Below are 18,563 nucleotides of genomic sequence, written 5' to 3' on the forward strand. Positions count from 1 at the left end.
TCTCCATTACGTGGTCTTCAAAATTTTGCTTTATTTGGTCTGCAGAATTTTCCCTGAATCTTTCATAATATGATGAAGCCTGATACCCAGTGGTCCTTTTGCACCCAGAGACGACGCGACGCTCTTTAGTCCTTAAATTTGTAAAAAATCTAACCTTAAATTACAAATAAATAGCTCAGATTTTAGAATATGTCTTCATAGTCAATCCTCTGTTGATTTAAAATTATTTTCCAGGGAGAGACAAGTTTTAATATATGGAAATATTTTTCAGGTAGATACATATCATCTTATAACGTTTAATATAAAACAAAATAAAAATAACTTTCCAGAAGTCCCCAAATTTAACAATTTTACAGAATTCATAACCTAAATTAAACCAAATACATTGGGGTGCAAGCTAGTGTTCTATAAAAGAAAGTCTCAAACCCATCAAACACCAACTTTCTAAGTAACCATACTCTTTTATAAGGGGAATATAGAAATTCAAAGAAGGGAAATCAAAGAAACGTGTAACAACAATAAAAATGATATGCAATCCCACAAAAGAAAAAAATAATCCCACAGCCGCAGAAATAGCGAGTATTAAGCAGGTTGGCAAATGGCTCCATATTTCAACAGTTAGGAAAATCTATAAACCTCAATTATCAGTATTAAAAAAGTTGTCTTTATACCCCTATCTTTTGAAATTTAAAATCTACATTTAATGCCAATTTTACTGATTCTGAACCTTTGTGTTTTAAGCCAACTAAGTTACCAATCTTTGTATATTTATAAACATTCTATTTTTGTATTTATTAAATATAGTGCCATTTTGTAAGTTAAAATATACTTACTCAAATGAGGATTTACAGGAGCTACAAGAAAAGCAAAACAAACAAACAAACAAAAAACAATGTTAGCATGGCTTGAATGTCTTTTATAAATAAAAGTCTAATCAGTGTCTCATAGTTCCTTACCAAAACTTAATGATCTTTCCCACTGTGGCCATTGAGATTTATATCTGCAATCCATTTTGTTTTAGAGGATTGAATAGAATCTGCTTTGGAGCTCAGCAATAACAGCTTCAAATTACCAAAAAGACCAATGCTAAATAGTACAGGAAATGTTCCTTTTTCAAGGTATAGAGTTTCTGACCTCTTAAATATCTAAACTAATACTAAACAAAAATATTCAGATATCAAAACTGAGGCTGACACTAGGGCAATCTATAATCTAGATGATTTATCAATGAAAACAATTATCTAGCAGAATTTCCACTTCTGTTTTTTGCTGATTTCTACTTCTACTGAGAATAAAGCAGAAAGTTAAAGGCAAATATGAAAATAAAGCAATCCTGATATGTTGTAATATGTGTACTAAAACGAATAGCTACATCAATGCCTTTTATCTAATTATGTTAAAATATACACATACAAACCCGGGAGGCGGAGCTTGCAGTGAACTGAGATCCGGCCACTGCACTCCAGCCTGGGCGACAGAGCAAGACTCCGTCTCAAAAAAAAAAAAAAAAAAAAAAAAAAAAAATATATATATATATATATATATATATATACATACACACACACACACACATATGTGTATATACACACACACATACATACACAGGAGTGCATGCACACAGAGTTTTAAAATGATAAGCAACAAATTTTGTGTTCTGGGGTACCAAAAGAATTGTTTTTCCCAGAAAACTAATTATATTTGCAATACAAGTGCCAATGAATTTCCACCCAAAGAGAAACGAATAGTTTAAATATTACTAACACATCAACAAAAATATCTCTCATCTAAGGGCCAAAGTATCTGTATGTATCAATTAACCACTTATCACTCTGAGAAAATATTCCAATCTGGATGAAAGAGAGCATTGATATAATTCCCCAAGATTACAATGGGCAGTTAATCTACAGTGCAGAAGAACTTGTCATTTTCTTAGCGGTTGTCATTAACCACCTTTATTAAATTTGTGCAATACTAATAAAGTCTGATGGGCAAAAATATTCATATATAATTGTAACATTAGTATACAAACGATAAATTTTAACAGAGTGTTTCAATGATTTTTACTATTCCTACATACAGAAGACAATTCCCATTACTGTAGTTGTTTTTGATTCTGCATTCCACATTGCAAATTATGAAAAGAATAACATAGAAAAGGAGCTGAAAGTGAACTAAAAATAACAATTGAATTTTATGGTAAGATATCAATGTATTTTAATTTTAAAATTAATAAAAATTAAAATTATTTCACAGTTAATATGAAATTTTTAAAAAATTATGTGCTATCTCTCAAAGATGTAAGCATCCTTGAATTATAATTTAGTTTTAAGTATGTCATATGTACATGTAAAGCTCTTACCAGATTGAATTTTAATTGAGACTTCTTCTCCAACATTTTAGTCACCAAATTCACTATACAAAATGCAGTTAACTTTGTGAAAATTTGCAAATTTAACTTCTAAATATTACAGCGATTCCATTTTTTTCTTCTTTCATTTGAACTTGCATGTATAATTTTTTATAAATGCATATTATAGACTATTGTGTCCCCACAAAAATTCACATGTCAATGCTTAATCCCCAATGTGATTGTATTTGGGGATAAAGCCTTTAGGGAGGTAATTAAGATTAAATTAATCTTGACCCTAATCCAATTGGATTGGTGTCCTTATAAGAGGAGGAGGAGACACCAGAGAGCTCTCTCTGACATGTGAAGAAAACACGGTGAAAAGGTGACCACCTATAAATTAGGAAGAGAGCTCTCACCAGAAGCTAACTATGCCAGTGCTTTGATCTTGGACTTCTCAGTCTCTAAAAGTGTGAGAAATAAATTTGTGTTGTTTAAGCCTCGCACTATGATACTTTGTTATGGCAGCCCAAACACACTAGTACATTGCCTCTAAACCATTAAAGTATACATTGCCCAAACCTGTATTACAGAAAAATAATTTTAATAACAGTGTTGGAGATCTTAACGTGTATGCCTAAGTATGTAAAAACAATTTTGAAAACTTATTAAAAGTAATATCTATGTTCCACATCTATTTTTCATTTTAGTTTGTTGCCTCAGAGTTTTCAATAGCAACTACTGAGCTAATTAACTTTTTAAAATCTCTTAAGGAAAGTCATAATGATCAATTAACTTTAGCAAAGAAGTAAAGATCTTTTCTAATGAAGTGGTGAACCCTAATTCTAGTCAGGTTTGCCATTTCACAGTCATTTAACTTTGCAGGACACTGAAACTTTCTGGGTCCTAATATCTTCATCTTTTAAAAATATTGATATTAATGCACTCTACATTATACATCTTAATTTTTTGGTAAAAATTGTAAGTACAAACAACTTTAATGAGTTTTTAATAGTTTTACTTCATTTTTCACATTTGCCAGTATCCACTACTTCCCCCTTAAGCAGGAAACGTATACTTAAGGGTAAACACAATGGAGAACTTCATTAAGAACTTTTTAAGTCAAGCTCTGATAATCAATGATAAAACGAATCACGTTCCTGCCGGGTGCTGTGGCTCATGCCTGTAATCCTAATACTTTGGGAGGCCGAGGCGGGTGGATCACCTGAGGTCAGAAGTTTGAGGCCAGGCTGCCCATGGAGAAACCCCCTCTCTACTAAAAATACAAACATTAGCTGGGCGTGGTGGCAGGTGTCTGTAATCCCAGCTACTGGGGAGGCTGAAACAGGACATTCACTTGAACTCAAGAGGCGGAGGTTGCAGTGAGCCGAGATCACACCACCGCACTCCAGCCTGGGAGACAGAGTGAGATTCCATCTCAAGAAAATATATATAATAATAATAATATTCTACTGAAACAATACAATAAATACGACTGTTTAAATAATGTTTCATTCAAACCTGAAATACATTGAAAATTCTACAACTAACACTGAATATTAAAATTCTAAAATGCACACAAATTTCAATTTTTAAAATATTTCTCTCTTTAGTATACAGTAAAATAACATATCTAGGCTGAGCGCGGTGGCTCATGCCTGTAATCCAGCACTTTGGGAGGCCCAGGCTGGTGGATCACCTGAGGTCGGGAGTCGCAGACCAGCCTGATCAACGTGGAAAAACCCCGTCTCTACTAAAAATACGAAATTAGTAGAGCATGGTGGCACATGCCTGTAATCCCAGCTACTCGGAAGGCGGAGGCAGGATAATTGCTTGAACCCGGGAGGCAGAGGTTGCGGTGAGCCGAGATCGTGCTATTGCACTCCCGTCTGGGCAACAAAAGCAAAACCCCGTCTCAAAAAAAAAAAAAAAAAAAAAAGAAAAAGAAAAAGAAAAAAATAATAACATATCTAATTGCCGTTGTTTCTCTTTGAGGTATTAATTCTAGACAAAAGTTTTAGATCCACTTTTAACTTTTTCAAAGTTCTGCGCTAATTTCTATTTTTCTCCAAATAGGACATTTAAGTAGTGAAGAAATATTTTTTGCATATAGTTAATAAAAATGAAACTATCACTAACACACACACAAACATTTAGCATTTTTTAACATTAGCAATGTCGAAAATGAATGGCCATCAACAACCAAGACCAAAATCCAGCAACTAAGATGCCTTTTGATATATATACAAATAAACTGTAGTACATTTATGCAATGGAGATTATTCAATGATAAAAAGAAATGTGCTACGAAAGCCCAAAAAGGCATACAGAAACCTTATGTATTTCTAAGTGAAATAAGGCAGTCTAAAAAGCATTACATGCTGTATGATTCCAAATTTACAACATTCCCGAAAAGGAGAAACTATAGACAGAGTAAACATATCATTGGTTGTCTGAACTGGAGAAAGGAGAGAGAAATGGGTAGAGCATGGGGATTTTTCAGGCAGTGAAACTATTCTGTGTGATACGGTAATGGTGGAGAAATTATATACACTTGTCAAAATCCATATAACTGTACAACACAAATAACTGTAATGTAAAATGGTGATTTTAATAATAATTTCTCAGTATTTGTTAATCAGTTTTTACCAGTGTACTACAATAATGTAAGATGTTAATAATGGGGATACTATGTCAGGGAAACAGGGCTCTCTATACTTCCTGCCAATTTTCTGTACACCTTAAACTGCTCTAAAAATGAAATCTATTGATTTTATTTAAAAAACAGAAAATGACATTTTGATCCTTTTTTGCTTCTTAATAAGTTTTAAAGTCATCAATAATTTGAAAAGATAAAATGCAGACAAATATTGTACTATAACTTGTACGATCAAAAATAAAGAAACATTGCTTATATCACATAGGGTCACAATTAAATTATTCTATATCTCTATATGTGTAATCAAATGTCACATTTGTGGTGATTAAGGTTTTGGTTTTTGTTTGTTTGTTTAGTTAACTGGCTAATGATCCAGAAAGTCTATGTGCTAAGTTTTACTTTGTGTCTACATTTGGTAGAGAGCAGCAACCAAAATTTTCCATACAGTTTGATAAATAAATAATTGTAAATAAAAGGCTACTTACCACTGTATTTGATCACACGAATTGTTGAATCTCCTTCACCAAATTTGGTGAGAGGAGTCAGTCGAACTTCGTAAGCTTCTGGTTTAATTAGCTCTGTCAAGTTATATGTAATTAATTCTCCCTTTTGAATATTCCCATTTATTTTAATCTCCTGCTCCCACCAACGCTGCTGCCCAGCCTGAAATCAAAACAACAGTAGAATAATGTTCCCAGTATGTTCTTCAGAGGTACTAAGAAAATTGAAAGCACATTCTGAAATTTTATTAAATTAAAAGGTACATTATATTAATGAACACATATCATTAAAATTCAAGTTTCTATAATGAGAAACAAATTTTGAGAGTTGCATGCATATGTTTGCAGATAATTGTCAAATGATCAGGAGTATTTAATAGATTTAATATATCAACTAATGTTTAGTAAGAGAAAATTCCAAAGTGTCTCTGATCTGGAAGTCGGGAGAGATCTAAGTTTAGCTACTCCTTGCTTAACATATTAATGGCATATGAGATTCTCGAATACTTACAACTCTTTATCACATTAGCAAACATGTGCATTGCATATATAACAGTTCCCATATATTCTGGGCAGTAGAAGTATAAAACAAGGACAAATCTGTAACTTTTCAAGTCTATTAAAAAGAGGCACAATAAACAAATGTATAATATAAAATTTCAATTAGTCATATGTACAATAAAGAAAAATAAAAAATCACAAGGGGATTAAGAGTCACAGTGGGAAGGCTGAAGAGGGGCACTCTTTTATCTAGTTAATCAGAGGACATCTCCATAAGAAGAATGTTGGGAAGTTAAGATGAAGGCTAGGAATTTACCATGGGATTTGGCAAGATGGAAGTGATGGTCACCCTAAAATAAATGGTGTCAGAGTAATGAAGATGAAAGTGTGATTGTAGTATGTTAAAAGAATAATGAGTTTCACAATGCTTCCCTCACTAAAAAATCACAATGCTCAGATAATTTCACAGCACAGTTATCAAAATGTTCAGGAAACAATTTTAATCTTTTATAAAATCTTGCAGATATTTTTAAAAATAAAAACAACTCTACAGCTATATTATTTAATATAAACCAAAAAGTAAGGATGGTACAAGAAAGAAAAATTATATATATACGAACCAACTTCATACAGTTTTAACATACAGTATTGTTTCCAAATTCATTATACAGTACTGTTACCAAATTCATCAAGTTTTACATCCTGTATTGTTTCTCTTGCAAGGATGCAAGAATTGCTTAACATTAGAAAGTATGTTAACATAGTTAACTGGTAAAAGAAGAAAAAATGTATTTCTACTAGATGGAGAAAAATTTAGGAAACATCAACTCCTATTTATAATAAAACTATGAACAAGCTAGGAATGGAAGGGAACTTGATTAATCTGATAAAGAAGGTCCAACAAAAAGGTAAAGGATGCTTTATTTTTAATGCTTATATATTAGAATCTTTTTTAGAATTACAAATGAGAAGGAATGTTTAACATAATCTATTTAAAATTGTACTTTACTAACAATGAAGTGTATAATAATTGGAAAAACAAAACCAAAATAATCTATAGAGTTGTCTACGTATGAATCTATCTCTCTCCTTTTCTCTTGCTCTACCCTTCCATATGCATATACACATGAATGTCTTTTACAAGCGCTTTGAAGCTTTCTTTATTAAATTTATGTATATAATTTATTATATTAGATAACAGGTAATCCACAGCTTTGTTTGCTATTGTACATTGTGACTTTCAAGCTATTAACATTTTGCTGGCTTATACAATTGTGACAGATTTTTTTATTCTCCTTACATTCAGATATATATATGTATATATAACTGTATTTGTTATATACATATGTATCTATACTATAGTGTAATTATACATATGTATCTATAGCTCTACATATAGTATGCATCATTGCCTTGTAATATGTGTCTGATATTTTCCATAGTTTAAATCTATGGTATCCTCTTTAATGGGGCTTTTCTTCTCCTTTTATTTGCTTGGTTATTTTTCATTGGGTGCTGATTATATGGCTTAAAATTCTATTATTGGGGGTTATCTGTGGCCTATGACAAAGACATATTCTGTATAGATGTACCGTTGTTTCTGACATGCTCCTAAGGTCATCAACAATATGATCTACTTTTACTTTGATTGTGAAACTCTTTGGTGTCACAAATTAGAGTGGAGAAGATCCCTTGCTTTCAGAAGGTCTTGAGTTTTCATTGCTGTCTGCCTCAATGGTGACAAACTATTAAGAATCAAAGTTCAAGTTTGTCTGGGTTGGCAAACAGCTGAGGGCAAAAGTAGTTTGGGCAGAAATTATATTTGTTACTTTGGAATGCCATTTTTCCTTGGATTTTTACCTAGTACTTTCTCTCTCTATGTACACACACATACACACGTACACACTATATGCACATGTACGCATACATATACATATCACACAATATGCACATATGTTCACATATATGCACATACTATATGTTCATAAATATTTGTTTTCTGAAGGTTAAGTTAGTCCTAATTATATAGTCTTGACTGCTACATTTCTGGAAATAAAAAAATACAATATGTGTGCTACTAGCACAGTCCTACACAAATGACAAATTAAATAATGGAAAGGGACAGAAAGCCCAAATATAAAATCTATAGAGTGTCTGCACAGTAGAGAGAAAAATATAAACTATTCAGTTGCTTATGCATATGGAAAAAAAACACTTGAATTGGAACCTTATATCTTATACATAAAATTCAGTCTCAGGATAATTAAACAATTAAATTTAAAACACAAAATTTAAATCATTTAAATTTAAATCATTAAATCATTTAGGAAAAATACAGAAAAAATGTTATGATCTCAGGTAATCTATTTCTTTTTTGTTCTTTTCCTTTTTGTTTTTCTTTTTTTTTTTTACTTAGACAGAGTCTCGCCCTGTCACCCAGGCTGGAGTGCAATGGTGCTATCTCAGCTCACTGCAACCTCCGCTTCCAGGATTCAAGCAATTCTCCGGCCTCGGCCTCCTGAGTAACTGTAATTACAGGGACCCATCACCATGCCTGGCTAATTTTTTGTATTTTTAGTAGAGACAGGGTTACACCATGTTGGCCAGGGTGGTCTCAAACTCTTGACCTCAAGTAATCGCCCACCTTGGCCTCCCAAGGTGAGGCACGGTGACTCATGCTGGGATTACAGGCGTGAGTCACCGTGCCTGGCCAATATATTGCTTTCTTAAACAGAACAGGGAAGGATGAATCACGAAGAAAAAGACTGATAAATTTGTCTATCAAATTTAAAATTAATTAAATATAAACTTTCAAGTTAAAAAATTTGTTCTCATTGGTATTCACCATTAACAGGAAAAATACAAGCCAGAGGTTCGAAGAAGATATTATACACATATTAATATACACAATTAACCAGACTTCATTAAAAACTGATTTTAATAAACAACGAAAAGAATTCAGTAGCAAATTCAGCCAAATAACAAGTAATTCATAGATGAAGAAACCCAAATAAGTAACTAAAGAAGAGCCTCAGCCTCACAATGAATCAAGGAAACAGAAATTAAAACCACAATATTATTTTCTACCATCAGGTAGGCAAAAACTTTTAAAAAATTAACTATTAGGTCTTTGTATAGTTATAAAACAATGAGAATCTTTGTTCATGTCAAAACCAGGGGATTGGGGTGGGGAACAAATGAGATTTTTATCCTACATATAAGCTAACAAGTTAGCCTTGTTAGACTGGAGACTACTTGGTCAAATAAAATGACTGACTCAGCATATATCCCAAGCTTTATTTTAGCATTGATCCTCCTTACCTCTGAAGTTCCACAGAAGTACTGCAGATGTGCCAAGGAGGACGCTGCACATGCCTTGATTGTGCGTCACATCTGAAGGACTCTGAGTTTAAGAAACCTTAGTCTTTATAACTGATAGTAACCAAATGTGTCCAACCATTGCCCAAAAAGGAGACATCCTTATTATACAGGACATCAAACAAATCTCACCTCTGTTCCAGAGGAAGGCACTACATTCAAAAGATGTTTGCTATGCAAATGACTTGAAAAGATAGGCTGTAATATAAGGGCAACTGGTGCCTCTGTACACAAGACACAAAGAAATACAAGAAATCCATGAAAAACGGAGGTTGCATTATATCCTTGATGAAAATGCAAGTTGGTATAAGTTTAGAGAATAATTTGGCAATAAAAGCCATGTTACAATGAGAACAGGTAAATTCTTATACTTGGAAACAAGTACATTCATGGCATAGAAAATGGAAAATGATCTATACCTCAATCGTTTAAGAGGTGATAATCAAATTGCAGACTCCTCATAAAATGGAATATAAAATATAGCATGAAAAAGGAACCTATTCCACATACATCAACATGGGTAAATTTCACAAAAGTAATATTGAACTAAAATTAATTTTGAAGTAGATATGTTATAAAATTTAATTTTAAACTGTGTATTTTAAAGAGGGTGTATAGATATATATGCATTAAAGAATAAAGAAATTCAGAGAAATAATAAACACTGAGTTGAAGATACTGTTTAAATAGGTTAGGAGAGTGTCAAGAGAAGATGATGCAATTGTGTGGGGTAAAGAAAGGACTTCAACTCTGCCGGGTGATTTCTGTTGTTTTGTTTTAGATTAATGGTAGATGTAAAAAATATGATTATGTTCTTTTGTGTAGGCCTGAAATGTTTCTCTGTTTTTAATAAAGAGAATTAGAGAATAAGAGAGAGAAGAAATTCTGAATTTTCTTAAAACTCTTTCTCCCTTGAATTCTATGACAGTGCTGTCTCTCATATTGCTTCCCACATCTGCATCTTTGACTACTCCTTATTTTCTTTACCTGTGTTCTAAATGTTGATGTTCTCCAGAATTTTGTATATGGCGTTTTTGGTACTCTGTATTAGTGGTTCTCATATTTCTGCATGCATGAGAATCACCGGACGACACTGTTAACCAAAATTGTAAGTCTCAACCATCAGTAAGCATGGTTCAATGAGATCTAGAAATACGATCTTTGAAAAGCATCCCCTCTCCCACATACTACTCTGGATACAAATAATCCAGAGGCTACATTTGGTGAGGCACAGATTAGTCCTGCTAAACCACCTCATTACTATTAGTAGCTTCTTCTAATATCTCTACATTGATAACTTCTTAACTTGTATTTTCAGCTCAGAAAATTAAGAAAAAAATGTATCTATTAGTCTTTACCATGTGCCACCATTTTAACTGTCTTATACCTATCATTATATGTAATATATCCCACAAACCCTAGTAGGTGGTAACTACATTTAGTCCTATTTCATGAATGAAAAAACTGAGGCAGAGAGAGGTTAAGGTAACTCTTTAAGTGGCAGCTTCAGAATGTGGTTAGACTCAAAATGACTCTTTTTGGTATCACTTCCTCCTTTGTTTTCCCTGAATATATTGCTCCTTTAATTGTTTTTACCAGAGCCCTTATATATTGAGTTACAATACACTATGTCTGGTCATTAACTTGATAGAAATATGATGAAATTAAATGCCAGCATACAATGTATATTTAACTGGCCTCCAAGGAGTAGGGCAGAAAATCAAAGTTATTTCAGTGAAAACTGCCTACAGTCACTGAATTTACATACAGTGGTGAAGGATAAAAAACCTAATTCCACAGAAAGTACTTATCTTTCAGATAAGCGTGCATAGTTAATACTAGGTATTATGAAGCTTCTTTTAGTTCAGTAGGTTCAAATTCTATAACATAATATAAATGATGACACTTTTACTGTATCTTAATTTTAGATTTATATATATATATGAACAATAGGCAAAGTGCTATGATTTTTAAAGATAGATAAAATCAATTTAAACACACAAAAATATACACAGAATAATTTGACATTTTACTGTTACCTAAAGACACAAGTTTAATCAAGGTGTACTTTTCTGGATGTTAATACTAAGTTTAAATAAGAGTTTAATACCACTGAAAATTTGTAGTACGTCACAAAGGAGACACTGCTGGTATCCTCTTATTATAATGAGTGTTCTACTCAAGTAATTTTAGTCGGGAAATATACTGATGTTCTTACTTATTACAAACTCCAGTGTCCATAACTTCATATGTGTATTAAAAAAGCAATAACTTTGATTCCAAGTCTTTAATTTAAGCTGTAATGAAAGTATATACTTCAGCAGTTGGCAGAATAAGCAATTAAATACTTCATATTGTATCTCAGTGAGCTGTGCAAAATGTAAAAATGGAAAACTAAATGCAATGTTTGCACATACACAAAAGGAGATGCAATATTATTCCACTGATTGAAAGTAATACCAGAAAACCCTCAAGAAGATGTATTCTAAACAATACTGCAGATGACAATGCCAGATCATACTTATAAGCATGATGATATGTAAGTAAATGTTAAACTATTTTCTTCATATCAATTTTAAAAATCCACTGAATTTTTCTTTTATCCCCAGGAGGTATATTCCATTCAGATGATTTAGAGGTTAGCCTAAAAACCCCCAAGTACCCTAAAGTGAGACTTTTTATTAAAAACTATAATTTGTTGTTTTTACCACAGGGGAGAAATAAAAAGCTATTGCTGAAAAGGTCTCAGGAGGAAAAATCATGTTAATTTTTTCTCTTAATTTTATAAGAAACAAAATTAGCTAATTTAAAAGCAGAAGGCTGCAACAGATTCTGAAATGTGAACGGAATAGAAGTGCCCATGTTTTCCTATTTTTTTTTTTTTCTTGGACTATAAATCTTTTTAACCACTATAATGAGCTCCACTGAAAAGTACCAGGTAAGTGAAAACTAAAACAGAAGGGGAAATGCAACAACTGAATACAAGGCATATATGTGTGTTTATTTCAATTATTTTTATGTAACTCTGTAAGAGAGAGATTGATATATCCATTTTATAGGAAACTTTTGTTCATGTTTAGCAACCACACTGATAGTAAAAATAATAGCTGATGTTAAAAATCCAGGTATTACAGACCCTAAATCATGCACACTAATGATTATCCAACAGAATAAGAAATCATGAAGATGACATTTTCATGGATTAAAATCAAATTGTCTTATAATCCCAAATAAAATGTAACACTGATTTTTAAGATGCACTAGTGTTTTAATAACCCCTTTTAGGGGAAAGGAGATAATAAGTAACATGGCATTAAACGAATCTTATTTTTATTTTCTACTAATAATAACAAACATTTATTCAACTGACTACATAACTTTTCTTCCTTCATTCCCACAAATTTGAATATCAACTTCTTTACATTCAGCAATAATTCTTCTGAGTAGGTAGGCACTTTTCACATCATAGAAATATTTTGCTTATCATATTTTGCTCATGCTATTAACACCTTTAGAAGTGACCGTGTATTTTTTAGATATCCAGATATTTATAAGTTTTTGTCTGCCTTTGGTCTTTGGAATCTTGTATTATTCTTCTTAATTGAATTACATCTAAATTGAAAGCATCCTGGTGTGGTAGTGGGGCAAATACTTCTTATTTGAACTCAGTCAATTTCAACTGGTCTTTCTAGTTGTGTTCTAGTGTCTAGCATCTATAGCATTTATTTTTTATGTCCTTGGAACTGTCTTGGCCTTTAGTCACTAGTTCTATTCAGTCTGCATTTTTCTTAGGCAAATCACAAGTTCTTTGAGTCTAACATCATTATCTTTGCCTTTTCTTTTGAAGGGGTGTGGAATTGGTGAATCCTGACAGCTTCCCCAGAAATACAGTAAGGCAAAGAACTAGCCAGGCCCCATTCCTTGAAAATTTGACTCAGTCTACCCTACTATGCTACTTGAGTGCTCCCCCAAGTGGGACCCAGATCTCAGATCTTCTAGGCAAGTCTTGCTATCTTCCCTAACTACACGTCGGGAAGTGAGCATGCATCCTTCTTTTCTACTGTGGTGGGCTGTAGATGCCTTTTTTCAGGGAATATAGGCACCCACTCTATTGCCCTTCTTTATCAGTGAATATAGGACCCACTCTATTGCTCTTCTCTCACTTACACTAAAATAATCCTCTTTCCCATGCCTGGAACTCTGTATTTTCATTGGGAATTGCTCCCGATATTTTTATTCCTGACATAAAGCATTTCAGAACTCAACACTTTTTCTCCCTTAGCCACCTCCTGCTCACTCCCACCACCATGACCTCTATTAGATTTAAATACTACGTTTTCAAGGCTACTGTTTTTGCTTGGACTTTATACAATCTATTAAAAGTTCATTTGTCACCTTTCTTGTTTTGTGCAGGTGTGGGTTAGTCTTCCCATTCTTGTGCCATAAACTTTAGCCTTCTCTGTTGTAATTTTAAGTAATGAGAGAAATAAAGAAAATTACAAGAATAGAAAAATGCATTTGTTAATTTGTCACATTTTCAACTGACCTTTTCAAAAAGTTTTTAACTTATACAGCAAACTACTTTGAACTTGCACTTAGCTTTGAGTATCTTGAAAATAATTCCCTATAGTATTATTTATATTTCTTTTAGCATCAGTTACTGATTATGAAACAAAACAAACACAGCAGCCCTCAGGTAAAGACAGCATTGAATGTGTCCACAGCATCAGTGGGTCTCTCAGTCTTCCATGCAGTTTAGCAAGTTTTCTTCCTTCACCTATCTTAGTGAGCCACTGCTGTCTGAAGAGATGTGAACTGGCTATGCAAGCAGAGTCCCTGGTAAAGCTCACCAGTAAATAAATGAAAGGCCTTGCAAATATACTTCAAGGATTTTTTTAAAGAAAGCTAAGCATTAAGCACAGAGAACAAGGTCTTTAGTGACAACCACGGGAAATATTCCTGCTCAGTGATCACAGAAATAGAAGTAATAGAAAAAGTAGAAATTGAAGTTGAAAAAACATCAAACCTAAAACTTCCTACATATATTAAGGGTGTTATGACAAAGTTAAATATGTAGTTCCAAAAAAAACTATGACACATACAATAAAACAGAACCTTTGAAAAAAGTAAGTTCTTTATTATGCTTTCACAGTAGCTAAAATTGAAGTGAGGATGAAAACAAAGATTGGCATTTTACATAGTCTTTAATATTTAGTACATATTTTATGTGACTTTACGTTCCTAATGTGTCAGTTTAAAGTATATTAAAGAGATATGTGAGAATATTTAAAACATAGCCAATACTTACTGAGTGATTGCTATGTTCTTTTAGTTAATTTAATCCCAAGCAAATCAATGAGATAATTAACTTTATATTGTTTCTATATTTTTATATTTTAACCTTTTCTATTAAAATGTGTAGAATTATTGTTTCTAAATATAATTCTAGAAAAAATAAAATAAAAACGAAAAGAGTAAATATGGTATCTCAGATACAGAATAAATAAAGTTCAAATGAATCTTGTTAGCCTTTCTTATTCTTGCCCCTTTGTAATATTTGAAAGGTAATTGCTAACACTTACCTTAGGGAATGATTAATGTTTTTAACTTGCAGAGCACATTTATCATGTTATATTAATATAATTTATTTCCTGTTTTATATAGTTAGCAATACGTTTAATAATGAATTATAATCATGATTAAGTAAATTATATTGACTAATACTGTTTATATTCAAGATTTGGTAGAGTTTAAAAGATTTGACATTTAATGAATAGGACATAAGAAAGTGAAATTTAGATAAATTAAATAATTTTTTATTTTAGTTTCTAAAAGAATAGGTTATTATTATTTAAAATCTAGCACATATATAGGATTCTAGTAACTACAGTTTCATCACAAAAGCATTTCCTTATTATTGGATTTTTTAAAATGATGAGACTGGTTTTATAATACTTATAATAAATATTGTAACAAATATTTTAAGACTTAAAAATGAAATGATATTTGAACTTTTGCAAGTTTCCTATCTAAACTTACAAAAGTAAATGTGTTATGGAGTAGAAGTTAGTATGAGACATTCTGGCTCATAATAGTCACTTTGGTCACTGTCAGATTAACATATCCTCATCTGTGGGGAAATGAGCCTCTCCTAGAAAACATCAATCCTTAAGATACGAGTGACAACTTTATTTAAAATGTTTTTAAAATAAGCTTATTTAAAGAAAATAATATAAAAATGTATTCACAAAGCAATAGTAATCAAAACAATATTGGACTAGCATAAAAACAGACATACAGACAAATAGAACAGACAGCCTAGAAATAAACTTAAGCATATACAGTCAACAAATTTTTGACAAGTCCACCAGGAAGACCCAATTAAGAGAGAATAGTCTTTTCAGTAAATAGTGTGGGAAAATGAACATCCACATGCAAAAGAATGAAACTGGCTCTTATCTTACAGCATACACAGATTAACTCAAAATGGATTAAAGATCTTTGCATAAGACCTGAAGCTATACAATCCTAGAAGAAAAAGGGGTGGAAGCTCCTTGATATTGGGTCTGACAAAAATTTTTTGGATATTCAACCAAAGGCATAAGCAGCAAAATAAAAAATAAACAATTGGGACTACATAAAACTAAAAAGCTTCAGTACAACAAAGGGAACAATTAACAAAATGCAAAGCTAGCAATGAACTGTAAAAATCATGTGTGAACCACATTATCAGATAAAGGGTTAATGTCCAAACTATATAATTAACTCATGCAGCTCGACAGCAAAAAAACAAATAATCTGACCCTGCAAAAATAAGCAAAAGACAATAGATATTTCTTTAAAGAAGAAGTAAAATGGTCAACAGGTTGATGAAAAGGTGCTCAATATTACTAATCATCATAAAAATGAAAATCAAGACCAAAATGCAGTATCATCTTACATCTGTTGGCATAACTATTATGAAAAAGATGAGATAAGGAGTATTGGCAAGGGTTTGGAGATAAAGGAAACTTCTACACTATTAATGGGTACGTAGACTGGTTCAGCCATTGTGAAAAACAGTATGAAGCATCCTTAAAAAGTTAAAAATCAAACTACCATATGACCCAGAAATCTCTTTTCTAGATACCTACCCAGAAGAAATCACCAACTTATAAAGACAACTGCACACCCATGTTTATTTCAGCATTATGCACAAAAGCCAAGATATGGAAACAACCTCAATGTCCATGAATGAATGAATGGATAAAGAAATTGCAAATTACACAATTGAATATTATTCAGCTTTAAAAAAACAAGGTACCTCTATTTGCAACAGCAGGATGGACCTAGAAGAATTAAGCTAAGTAAAATAAAGCAGACCCAGAAAGAAATAGAGTGCACAATATCACTTATATGTGGAATCTAAACCAAAACAAAACAAAACAAAAACTCAAATACACAAAAATAGAACATGAAAAAGTGGCTACCAGGGGTGTAAGTGTAAGGAAAATGGAGAGATGGAGGCCAAAGGATACGACGTTCAGTTATGTAGGATAAATAAGGATAGAGATTTATCACAGAACATAAGGACCACAGTTAATAGTATTACATAATATAAATTTGCTAAGAGAGTCAATTTTAGGTACTCGTACCACATATACCCACATATGAACAAACAAAAGAGAACTATATAAGATAATGAATATGTTGATTTGCAAGACTGTAGTAATCATTTTATTATGTATATTTATATCAAAACAATGTATACCTTAAAAATGTACAGTTAAAAAATAGAAATTTAAAAATTATTGACAGTACATTCACATTTTAATACTACAAATTTCTAAAAACAACTTTGACAACTACATTATTCTTTACATAGGAATTAAAAAATGTAATCAAAGAGATTGAGCTATTTTAAACATTATCTGCTGTGTTTTTAGTACAAATTGTACTGTCAGTCTCCCTTAAATTCACTGTGATTTCTGTCAGTAGGGTGCCTAAATATGAAATTTATAATGTCACCATGGATATTTTATAAACTTTTTTAGACTTCTATATATATGTCCCTTAATTCCACCACCAGACATCAGAAAGGCTGACCCCTTTAATGGCACATTTGATTCATTTTCCACAATTTTTAGAATTGCAGTTTGGGGTGACAGTTGAGACTACTCAACTAAAGTATTTTTGTTTACTAAGAAAAACAAAAAAAGTAGTAACTATAATATTTTTGAGGACTCACTATTGCCAGATATTTTGCTAAATATTTTACACATTATTTTAATTTAAATCTTATAAAAATCTATTGAGGTTAGTATTATTATCTTTATTTCCTCAGTTGAAGAAGTGGATTAAACCAATAAACTTTCCCAGGTCATAGAGTTGCTAAGAAGCAGAAGATAATATAGATATTATTACCCAATATTGTCCAATTTCAAGGCTACTCTCTTAATCACTATTCTCCATTTCTTCTTCTTATATCAAATGTGTTGCTTTCACAGGTTTTCCTCACAAATGTGCACTGTATTTACATTCCCTTAGAAATTTATAATTTTTTTTCACCATTGGGAATGCCTAATTATGTTGAACTCAATTACATAGCAAGGGGCAACAGAGGAAGATAATAAATCTAGCTTTTATCTTTAGGACAAGGGTTAGTCATACAAAAAGCTTTTGATTTTGTGAGACCTGACAGTTAAAGCGAATTCGGATTCCGCTTTTCATTTTATTTAGAGACTCCAGTGAACGTGTGCTTTGGTTGTGCTGAGTTTGTACTCCAAACTGTTATATAAATCATCAAATGACAGGATATTTCATACTGCCTCAGGAAAGAATTTATAAGTATTACTGACATATCCCCCTACCATGTATTTATTACTTCCATCTGTTAAAGCAAAACAACATTGAAAACCACCCAAGAGACCATGTGTAACAGTAAAAATAATCATTCTTTAGCAGGTTCCGATAAATTATTATGAAAGAAAAACTTGTTTCCTATCAAGTTTAGAAAAAACACATCCTAATTATTTTCTTGTCATGCTTGGATCAGCAGGTGAAAGGATACATCAACCTAAAAATTCATTTGTTATAGATTTCAACCCTGATAAATTGGAATTAAGCAGCTCAGTCAGCATCTTTCTTCGTCAGGTAGGTTTTCTAAGGACTACTAAAAAAATTTCCAGGAGGTAGGAAT

At 32.0% G+C, this 18,563-nt stretch overlaps 1 protein-coding gene across 2 annotated transcripts in view; it reads right to left on the reverse strand.

Moving 5' to 3' along the window:
• Window positions 1-18,563, reverse strand: part of MDGA2 (MAM domain containing glycosylphosphatidylinositol anchor 2) — an 854,319-nt gene that overhangs the window by 40,781 nt on the left and 794,975 nt on the right. For both annotated transcript variants that reach the window (XM_010375832.2, XM_010375833.2), the window contains exons 11-12: window positions 5,492-5,669; window positions 834-854 (exon numbers count right to left, since the gene is read on the reverse strand). In XM_010375832.2, the coding sequence (XP_010374134.1) occupies window positions 834-854; window positions 5,492-5,669 (199 nt within the window). The remainder of the gene's footprint in view (window positions 1-833; window positions 855-5,491; window positions 5,670-18,563) is intronic.

The sequence above is a fragment of the Rhinopithecus roxellana genome, chromosome 5, assembly GCF_007565055.1.
Source record: "Rhinopithecus roxellana isolate Shanxi Qingling chromosome 5, ASM756505v1, whole genome shotgun sequence".
In the NCBI taxonomy this organism is placed as follows: Eukaryota; Metazoa; Chordata; class Mammalia; order Primates; family Cercopithecidae; genus Rhinopithecus; species Rhinopithecus roxellana.